The following is an 11,491-nucleotide window of genomic DNA, read 5'->3' as shown; positions in this document are numbered from 1 at the left end:
TATTGGGATCTGAAATCCCATTTGTTTATCCTATTGTAAGTAAGATAGGAGGAGTGTGCAGAAACTGGTTTGCACTGGTAATATTTTCAGGACGGCTGCTTCTCTGGCACTGTGGATGGGATAAGGGCTGAGACATTTTGCAGAATGGGTGTTTGAGAGGCAAGTATTGAGTAGAGCAAAGAAAGATTGAAGAGTAAGGCCTGGGAAATAGAATAGTAACTGAAGGGGAAAAATCAAGGGAAAGCAAATGGGAAAGGACAGATCTTAGTAAAATCAATAAATACCAGGAGACAGAAAATAAATTGTTTAAGGAGACACAGTTTGCTTCAGCAAAAGGAGAATGCACAGCATTTGGCTTTGCAGCAAAGGACTTCTCCTGTGGTTTGTGGGTCACAGGTGAGTTGAGGCGTGCATGCCCATCAGAATGAAAGCTGAGTCAAAAGCAGGGATTCTCGTAGTTCCACCTTGCATGGAAACAGTTTTCCCATACCAGGAACCAAAGCAATCCAAGGCACATGGAGAAGTTGCAACAGTATTCAAGCAGGCAAACAGCAGTTCGGAGTTCACTACAACATGGTACTTCCTTGGCTTCCAGGAAACCTCCATCACACAGATAAAGGCAGAAGATAACTTGTGCTAAACACCATCGCTTGTACTCCAGGCACCTGTTTCCATTCATTGCATTTGGCAGTGCATACATCTATCAGTACAGTATAGACTGTACATTCATAACGGTGCACCATAATCCCAGACCAGTTTTAATGACATTTAATGTCATAGAATCACAGAATGGTTTGGGTTGGAAGGGACCTTAAAGATCATCTAGTTCCAACCCCCCTGCCATGGGCAGGGACACCTTCCACTAGACCAGGTTGCTCCAAGCCTCATCCAGCCTGGCCTTGGACACTTCCAGGGATGGGGCATCCACAGCTTCTCTGGGCAACCTGTCCCAGTGCCTCACCACCCTCTCCGGGAAGAACTTCTTCCTGATATCTAATCATATCATGAATTGACTCCTAAGAAACAAGAAAGAAGTCTCCCAGAGAACATCTGTGCAGCCATAAAAATTCTCCAATGAAGCTATTGTCCACATCATTTTCTTAAAAGCTCAGATCCAGTGTTACCCCATTTGCCAGCGTGCACTAGCCATACACTCAGGAACAGCCGATGCACGTGCTAGCCTCGCACTGGCATCGTTAACAGTGTAGCTGGGGCAGCCCAGAGCTCGGTACAGAGCGCGGGAGGCTGCTGACTACCACCGCAAATGCGTAAGATACTCAGTATGCACCGGATGCACACAGCTGGGAGGACCTCTCAACAGTTTCCTCTGCGAGCAGTCCAGTTTAACGTCCACTGGGATGTACTGGGCGGGCTGTAAATCACTCCTGTGCAGATAGGCTGAGAAAGATTAGGGGTAAAGTACACAAGTGCAGCCGGAGTACGCAGGACTGCCCATACCCGTGCTGAACTCATGTGGCTGTGGGTCGTTACAGTCCACTCAGCTGAAAGCAAAGGTGCAAGCAGCAAACGAATCTGGAGAAATACTGCCTCTCACAACTGAGAATTCTCCTGATATGAAATGGCGAAACAGCTTTTCTGGGGCAGAAGCTACTGAGCCTTGCCAAAGCCAGAGGGAAAACCAAAAAAAGACAGAGCCCAGAGCTTACATAAACTAACGCAACCTCATCGTTAACGTGGGCAGAAAATCTCTTTTATTTCTATTCAGCTACCCCTCCCCTCTTTTTCATATCACGCCACACACGATATATGTGAGCTCACACCAAAGTCCATAACCCTCCTCATTTTTCAGAGGCATTAAATGTATGGTCACTACCCCAATCCTTCAATATCGTTCCCACACTACAGAAGTTGAGAATTCAACTCTTCAGTGTTGCAAAACACCTGTATTGTGCCAGATACCAAACAAACATCTCTGGACACACAGGACTGGGTAACAGCTGAAGTATCCACCCAGCAGGAAAAGCTAGGATTTTACTAGTATTGTTTTGTCAAAAAATATCCTTTTGTGAGAATAAAAATCCCTAAAATTTTACTTCAGCAAAAGCACATTTTTTCAGTACTGTTGTTTTGGATTTGCTCTTTGTGGCTATATTGTGTGTTCTTTACGTTGAGCTATTAACACCGAAGTGAAGTAAACAGACGTAATGAGGTAGAAGTGTAGTCCCTGCCTGGTGCCTTCACTGCGGGCTGTGTGGAAATCCTAACCTGACCGTGAAAGCTGGCAGCGTTACAGCAGCAGGACAAACCTCCTGGTGCAACTGGAGACTTCTCAATGCGCTTTAAAGCACCTGCTTGATCCCTGAGGTGTTGTGAACAAGATTTCTAAGGCGCAGGGATGGAACCCATGGGCCTGCTCTGCAGGCCAGGACGTCTCCCTGTTCCCCTGGGAGGGGCTCGCGGGCAGGGCAGTGGCTCTGGCTGCCACAGCTAGGTTGGCTCACAGCTCGAGTATTGCTTTTCCTCCTCAGTGTTTGCCTTGCGTAACAGTTACACAGAGCAGAGTACATAAGGCAACAGGCTGAGGAAGTAAATGTGTGACTAGCTTGCAAAATGGCAACGGGAAAGGACACACGGCTGCTGTTCTTGACTGTCACCGTCGGCATCACAGCGCTGGTAGCAACGGGTAAGCTTTGGAAAGGCTTTTCAATATTGCTTTCTGTAAGGAGACAGAGCACACGTGCAGCCAGCTCACCCGGGGGAAGCCCAGCTTTATCGGAGGACCTGGGCACCCAACCTTGTGCATAGACATTACATCCGAACAGCAGATAGCTCTTAATTTCTTTCCATCATCTGTTTTCATTTGTCTTCTCTGCCTTGTTTGCAAATAGTGGAATCCAATTCCGGTCCCAAAATCTTGGGTTGTGCTGAGGCAGAGCAGACCACAGAACCGCCCTTGTAATTTGCTATTGAGAACTTTCACACCCATCTTAAAATGAATCCTGCCTGTTAACAGCACTTGTGCATGCCAGACTGTTCTCAGGTGTTAGACGCTTTTTCTTTTGGCTGTACATTCTATCAAGGGTCCAGAATATATTTTGTATGTTCACAGATCCTTTTCTTGAAAAGGAAATTACTCTTCTTAATGACAGCAATCTACCAGACTTTTAACTAACAACCTGGATCAAAAAGGGTTAAGATCTATATGCAATTAGTAATGTGTGTGGATAGTAAGACACATGATATACCTGGGGAAGATTATATATGCAAACCAATTAGGGTGAAGGCTAAAATAATGTCAGCTATACTGATGAGAGTTTGTTGAAGCCTTACATATGAAAATCAATTGCTTAAGCAAACAAAAGGTTTAAATAGCTAAGGCTTTTAGAAATCTGGCAATTACTTACAAATAGACCGATCATGTGATTTTGTGCTCACATCCTACAGGACAAAAAGCAGAGCAACCAGAAGTGGTGACCAAATATGGGAGAGTCCGAGGGTACCAATTCAAAGTAGACACAGCTGAGAGGAGTGTAAATGTCTTTTTGGGACTTCCTTTTGCTAAGCCTCCAGTTGGACCGCTGAGGTTTTCTGAACCTCAGCCACCTGAGCCATGGGGAGGTGTCAGAGATGCCTCTTCCTACCCACCAATGTAAGACAACGCCAAAACCATCGATCTTTTCAATAATTCTATACCATATGCAACTCCAGGGCACTGATGTACAGGGCAAGCAAAAGCCACAAAGATAAATTCCTTGGTGCCATCTCGTTACTACCTGTAACTGTTACAATCAACTCATTGCTAAAGACATCTTTATAAGTTGCTCTTTTTATTAAAAACTGCTATGTAACTGGCATCGGTGATGAACTAATATGGACCAGCACTTTGTCAATAACATTCTGTTTTGTGAGTATTTGGCCATTACCTATCAATGTTTATGAGTGGTGTAGCTTTGGAGCAGAAACAGAAAGAAGCTGAGGAAATGTTGGAATAAAATATTAGAAAAAAAAAAACCAAAAACCTGAGTCATGTGCCTGATAGGACACATAAGAAATGCAGGCCAATTCCATCCTTACGACTGCCCTTGTTTAGTGCCTCAATGTACCATCACAATATAAAAAGCTATTGAAGATGTATAATAACTGATTTGCATTTTCACTGAAGTAATTCATAGCCCATGTATTTGCAGGTATATTTCTGTAACATTTCAAAACGTGCAAAATTCTATCTGCTCGTCACTGCGTACTGCTGTAGACTGTGGCTCCTTTTGACAGGTCTTCTTAATGCCAGGTCAAAGGAAGAATATATATATTAAAAGTGAAAAAATATTTTATGTTTTCTGTTGCCAACAATCTAGAAATGTATTAGAGATTGGTTTTTGGTTTGCACTTTATTTTGGAAGCACAAAAAAGCTATACTCCGTATCTTAGAGGTTTTAATTATTTCTGTTGCTTGTTATTTTTTCATTTGTTCAGGTGTCTACAGAATAAAGTACATGGACAGGTCTTTTCAGACTTTATTACTAATAGAAAAGAAAAAGTTCCTCTCCAAGTGTCTGAAGATTGTTTATACCTAAATGTGTATACACCCATTTCTGCAGAAAAACAGGAGACACTGCCTGTAAGCAAAATCATTATAAAACCTCTAGCAAAATTATTTTACAGCAGACCTACAAGTTGTACTATATGCAGACTTATAGAAGCAGTTTTGTAATGATCAAATTACATGCCTTGCCCCAGCAAATATTTGCTGAGGTTTAAAAGATACATAAAATCTTATTTTGCAAATAAAATTTTATTGACATTTTAGCTTGGTAATCTTTGATTTCATCTAAACAATCTGTGAAAAGTCCTGGGGCACTGGCATAATGTACGTATTTAATAAAATCAATGCCATTGTGTGAGATGGCAGGCCTTATATTTGAAAGACTTCTATCATTTGTGAAATGTAATTTGAAAGAGTGAGGGGAGAAACAGCACAAAATATTATATTTTGGTTTATATTTAGTTTTTATCACTGGGAACTCATATCTGTGTGGGCTTGTTTCTGATTTTGTCTTCCCAGGTCTTTGTGTGGATTCACGGAGGTGGATTAGTTTTTGGAGCAGCTTCGTCATACGATGGTTCAGCACTAGCAGCCTTTGACAACGTGGTGGTTGTAACAATTCAGTACAGACTAGGTATTGTTGGATATTTTAGGTGAGATATTTTATCCCGGTTTGTGCAAAGTGATTTCCAAAATTATGTGTGCAAAGCCTTTGTGAAGAGACATGCAGAATACTTGCCTATGCAAAGAAACTATAGATTCCTTAATTCCATGTGCAACAGTTGGGAACAATTTCCAAGTCCCAAGTCAACTCCCAAGTCTGCTCTTGTTTGATTGCTACTCTAATCTCTGAGCTGTTTATTTTTCAGTTGTGTAGATACGCTCTGTGTAGAGAATGGCAGCTGATTTCTTAATCACAGGTTGTATTTTTCTCTCCCTTTTTTCTTGCATTGAGCATTTAAACAAATCTGTTCTTTCTCGGAAGCACTGGTGATAAGCATGCCCGAGGTAACTGGGGGTATTTGGATCAAGTAGCAGCTCTTCAGTGGATTCAGGAAAACATCATCTATTTTGGAGGAGATCCAGGATCTGTCACTATCGCTGGAGAATCTGCAGGAGGAATCAGCGTTTCTGCTCTTGTAAGTTCACAGTAATATTGAATTTTAATCCCTTAAGAAAAAAAACCCAATACTGTCCGCATTCATTTTATGTATCTGAATGAAAAGTCGGGGAGAGAATTGGGGGAGTTTTATAGTAAAGGACACATCACCTTGATCTATAATACAATGTGATATCAATACATCTTCTGATTGACGAAAAAGTTCTTTTCATATCTAAATCTTGTAGTTCAGACCCAATGTTACTCCTAATCTACTGAACTGAATTCTGGGTTAGGTTTGGGGTTTTTTTGCACCACCGTATGAGTGTGATATAGTCAATCTGCCAGGCCTCCCCATACTTATGTTTATCCTTATGAGAAAAATCCTTTAAGAGGATGTGTTGGCCATTTTGACAGTGACTTGTGTAACCGAGGCGAGTAGTCATGATATCTGAACATGCATTTAGTGACACAGTGATAAAGTAAAATTTTTACATCAACACCAAGCACATCAGCTAAGAGGTTCTTCTTCTCCAGTCTCTCACAATTTAGTACAGATCACACAGTGAAACCAGGGTTCAGTGACACATGTGATAAAAATCCCTGTTTCCTAAGCTCCTGCCCTCTGGCCAATAGTTCTTTGTTCCCCTTCTGCAGCACAGCCAGACTATCCTGGACAGTTACACTCAATCCATATCTGGCTTGCAGTGTAGTTCCAGGAAGTCTTGGAAGCAAGGTGCTCTGGGGTGGGGGGGAAGGCAGGCATGAGTTCCTTATCCCAGATAGTGCTGCCAAAGCCCTTTGCATAGCTGAACTATGATCAGAGGCTACAGAGTAAGTCTTTCCACATTTGTTTTCAAAATGCTTTAAATGTCAATTCCTGATATTGAAATTCTAAGTCGGTGGTCAGAACACAACGCTTGTCGTGTTTGTAATACCTGCCCTTGCCTTTTTACAGGTCTTATCCCCCCTGGCGAAGGGCTTGTTCCATAAGGCCATTTCTGAGAGTGGTACTGCAGCCAGGGCTTTGTTCACTGACCACCCTGAGGAGGAAGCACAAGTGGGTATTTTGTGGTATTTTAAATTATTTTTCCACATAGTTTTGCATATCTTAAACTGTTTATTCCGAAATGTAAAACCAGATTTTTTTTTTCTTGTGAAACTACAACCCCAGTCATTAAAGACAGTATTTCTGTGTGCAAATAATATATGTTTAATGGTGGTTTGCTTTTTGAATACCCAAATATCCACATATGTCTGAGTGAAAGAAAAGTCTAAGGAAGCAAAGAGAGAAGGCAGGGAAGAATTATGAAATGTAAAGGAATACTATAGCATGTATATATATGTATAAAATACTATAACACGGAAAGCTGACCTATAATTTTTGGCTGGAAATTGATACCAGATTCTGAATACTCTTCTCCTCCTCTCCTTTATGATGCCTCTTGTGTGCAAATAAACACCACTTTATTCAATTTATTTATATTTGAAAAGAAGAGCAGACTTCAACCCATTTATTTTTTTTTCTGAGCTTCCAGGAACCTAGATTTGATAATCTGGGATATAAAAGAGGTGACATTATAATGAGAGGTGTCTCTCTAATGATAGCTGTTACTCCACCCAAAAAGATATCATCAAGAATAGCATGATGTGCTCTTTGTTGCCATCTACGTGGTTGTATTCTGACTGTGCAACACTAACTCCTGTATGTCATCCTGCCTTCTCAGCCCAGCACGTTAACTACCAGAATGACAATTTTTGCCTATTTGTGTATCAAAACATTTTGGAGAAGTGTGTTTTGTCCTCCTGCTCAGCCCACAGCGTGAAGGGCTATGAGGGCTTCCTATTCTCTACCTCTCCAGCTGGAATGTGTTTGGCTTCTGCTCCCTGTGCAGAAGTTCAGGCTTCCCCATGCTGGACTCTGGGGTTTGGTGGCACGTGGACCCTTCTCTGGGGATTGTATGAAAAAGTGGGTGTTTGGTTTTTATTGATTGCAGAGAATTGCTACTGCCTCTGGCTGTGAAAAACCCAGTTCAGCTGCAATAGTTGAATGCCTAAGAGAAAAAACAGAAGAAGAGATAGAAGAGATAACACTGAAAATGGTAGGTGAAATTATACTTCTTGCATTTAAATGACATTTCAAAATCTATCATAGCGGAGTATGCTATTTGTGTGCTGTAATATTAGGAGAACTTAGTGAATGTAACATCTGACTTTCTTGACCTTATCAGGATTTGACAACACTGCAGCTCTGCCATAGCTCACCTGAACAATGTGAACAGGTTATTTCCCTTTCATTCTGCATGGACTTTGAGCTACTTGTGTTTTTCCGTCATGTTCTACCAGAGGAAGGAAAAGAGAGCATGAAATGTCACAGTTTCTCCTGGAGAACCTGAAAATTAATTAATATATTAATGTCCTACTTAACATTTCTTATTACAGTGCTGGCTTCCATGTTCCTTTGCACTTTCAACACAGAAGTTAGTTTTTCCACTACTGCTCCACACATCCATAATAGGATTGAACTAAGGAGAGATGTAAATTGGATATCATCACCCATGTTTCACAAACATTAAAAATATAATTGGAATCTTCACAGAATCTTCTGCCTAGTGCAGAAAATCTGTAAGAGAATACTTAGAGATGTCTTGAATCCTATTACTTCTTATATTTTCCCTTGCAACTTAATTTGTTTTGCTTTGGAACTACAGTAAGAATCTGAATTTTTTTTCTAGAAGCAAAATTCGTGTATTAATGAAGCTTGCTTTTCTTTTCCCCCCACCAGTATCCTTTATTCATCAGTGCATCTGCGGATGGCGTATTTTTCCCAAAGAGTCCCAGGCAATTACTATCTGAAAAAGCGATCAATGCAGTCCCATATATAATAGGAATAAATAATTGTGAATTTGGATGGGTGTTTCCTATGGTAAGCGACTTACAATGTTGTTATTCATATATCATTTTGTTAATGCAAGATTGCCTAATCAAAGTGATTTTCTCTATTATGCAGGCAATGAAATTTCCTCCTTACACAGATGGTCTGGATAAAGGTGTTGCACGTGAAGTTTTACAGAACACCTTAGCATTACCACTAAAGGTAAGACACCATTTTCAGAATAACCCTGTGCTGCTTCTTCACTGGTCTGGTTCTGTATTTGTACTCCTGGAGGGGTATATTTTAAAGGCAAACTTCGTTCTGTTTGACAGCTTCCTACCGTGGGGCAGTAACCGGCAGCAGACACAGTGCGTTCCTGTTGCCACTAATGACTGAAAATACACCTTAGATTTCTATCCTAAATGCCCCTCTTTTTAAAAAGTTCTTCTGTGGAAATCCAGGAGTGATTCAGGTACCTAACCACAGACCTCTTGCGGCATTTTAGATACCCTAGGTTATCCAAGACACGCAGGGTACCAGCAGGTATGGCACAACACCTATGGCACACACCGTTCTGAACCCGTAGCTGGAGACTAGAAAGGATAACCTGAGGTGTTTCAAATGACACTAAGAGACCTATATTTAGGTAGCATGAGGTTTTGCTTCCCTGTAATTTACAGAGCTCTTGGCCTTCCGGTTCCTTAGTGCTCTCCTGAAACTACTAAGTGTAAAAAAAGCAGACAGATGACTATGTAAGAATTAAGGACTTTATAAACATGGCCAGTACTTGCAATGGATCATTCAGTGTCACAGACATCCATTATGAACTTGGAAAGACAGCGCCCAGGCTTGTTCTGAAAGGGAGTGAATTATAGCCATCCACAACAATAAATGAATTTTGTGAAATCCGACAGGATTTCTTTTCTCTTAGGAAGGTTATTTCCACAGAAAGGAGAACACACTGCCACATCTATTTGTCAGCATCACTGACTGATGTTTGTCTAACGATGTGTGATCCTTAGGTCCTGCAAATCTCTCTTCCCTGAGAACATCTGTATCTGGTAGCTGTGTAACTCCCAGTTGTGAGCTCTGAGCCGCATTGGCACAGCTGAGGGTTTTCTCTGGAAGAATGTGATGTTTGGGGTTTAGCAAGGGATGTGCAGATGGCACGCTCAATTAGCGCTCTTACTCTTCTGAATATTCGTCATCATTCTAAGGACTGGTTTTGTTCATTTCAGGGTGTTACTTCTGAAGCTGTTGATCGAGTATACGATGAATACATAGGGAAAGCAGCAAACCGTGCTCAGGTGCGAGATGGCCTTCTCAATGCACTAGGAGACTCTCTGTTTGTTCTTCCAGCCGTCGAAGTGGCTAGACATCATAGAGGTGAGCCTCTAATTCTGCATCTCTTAGAAGAAATGTTAAATTCCATCCTGGGCTGTGTTTGTGGACAGTATGAGTCATGCTTCATTATCCAAAGAACTGATAGTGTTTTCTTTCTATCAAAATAGCTTGTAATGAAAGTTTGTCATCTTTCGTGGCGGGTACTTTCAGCTCTCAAACTAACACTCTGCTGCATGTTTTCTCCTAGATGCTGGCAACCCAGTCTACTTTTATGAATTTCAACATCGACCAAGTTCAGCAACAGGTGTTGTACCAGAGTTTGTGAAAGCAGATCATACAGATGAGATCGCCTTCGTCTTTGGAAAACCATTCCTAGCCGGTGATGTGTCCAGGCTTACTGAAGTATTCCTTCTAAAACATCATTAATATTAAGTTTACTTACTGGAGGGCTTTTAGAATAAACTTTCTCTCTTATAAATATTGAAATCAACATAAACATTTTCTGTCTTTAGTAGTACTTACTTCTCATAAAATCATGGATCTGCCATTCTTTCTCAAAGCTCTGCTCAGGTAAAACTCCTGTAGCTCAGCATAACAATTAGAACTGATTACAGTCTGTTGGAATTGATAGAGCTGCTACTTCTTTGATTATTTAGTTTTTAACGTTGCCATTCCCCCTCTCACTTTGCAGGGCATGCTACAGAAGAAGAAAGTAAACTTAGCAGAACCGTTATGAGATACTGGACTAATTTTGCTAGAAACGGGTGAGAATCATAATGCTAATCACAGCATACGTTTCATCTGTAATAGCAATACTTTTATGGTGGTGCCTACAAATTTGGCAGAGTTTAAGATAGATAATGAAGCAAATGAATTCTATTCTTAATGATTGCAAGAAAAAACACTTAAATAAACCTGCAGACCAAAAAAAAAAAAAAAAAAAGCCAAGAGCTATTACTCCATCTACAGTGGAGTTTTAGATCCAAAAGTAATGGCAGTTATCCAATATTTGCTATTCCACTGACAAGCATTTTGATAAAAAAGATCCAGCTATTTAGAATCACATAATCTGAGCTCATGTTAGTTTTCTGAAATGCTTTCAGCCTGAGCAGTCAGAGCACAATTAATAGGCTAACTTTTCATTATATTATTTCCAGAAATCCCAATGGAGAAGGCTTGATCCATTGGCCTCAGTACGATCTGGATGAACAATACCTGGAAATAGACCTCGTGCAAAAGGCAGCAAAGAAACTGAAAGAACACAAAATTGAGTTCTGGACACAGCTCACAGAACAAATGATGAATGAAAGGAGAAAACACACAGATTTGTAAGAGTTGTGGAGGGTACAGCTTGCTTTTAAAACCTACAGTAATGTCAAACAAAGTCAGTTTGTCAGGATGCAGTGTTTAATAATCACCTTCTAACTCATTATTATGTAATCTGTTGTCATGATCACCGTGAACAGAGGGAATCAAGCGAAATTCGGAATGTTTGTGGGACTAAAAATCACTATTTAATGAAGCAAGCAGAAAAACCCTACAATCTTCCAGGCTCAAAGAGACCACGGTATCTACTCAGTGGATATCAAAACTGAATAATGCATCTGTGAGAAGGGAGAATGAGGAGAAAATTGGCAAATATATGGAAATCTGTAAGAAATTATCTATA

At 40.7% G+C, this 11,491-nt stretch overlaps 1 protein-coding gene across 1 annotated transcript; it reads left to right on the top strand.

The window, feature by feature from the left end:
* The first annotated feature begins 2,571 nt into the window (after window positions 1-2,571).
* On the top strand, window positions 2,572-11,154 carry LOC104503854 (fatty acyl-CoA hydrolase precursor, medium chain-like). Its single transcript, XM_010150397.1, has 14 exons — window positions 2,572-2,644; window positions 3,406-3,610; window positions 4,435-4,579; window positions 5,024-5,157; window positions 5,490-5,643; window positions 6,562-6,663; window positions 7,601-7,705; window positions 7,835-7,885; window positions 8,389-8,529; window positions 8,614-8,700; window positions 9,717-9,864; window positions 10,070-10,201; window positions 10,514-10,586; window positions 10,980-11,154. The coding sequence occupies exons 1-14, from the start codon at window positions 2,572-2,574 to the stop codon at window positions 11,152-11,154; spliced, it is 1,725 nt and encodes a 574-aa protein (XP_010148699.1).
* Window positions 11,155-11,491: the final 337 nt, after the last annotated feature.

The sequence above is a fragment of the Eurypyga helias genome, unplaced genomic scaffold (genome assembly GCF_000690775.1).
Source record: "Eurypyga helias isolate BGI_N326 unplaced genomic scaffold, ASM69077v1 scaffold47904, whole genome shotgun sequence".
NCBI lineage: Eukaryota > Metazoa > Chordata > Aves > Eurypygiformes > Eurypygidae > Eurypyga > Eurypyga helias.
This window is presented reverse-complemented; position numbering and strand designations above follow the sequence as displayed.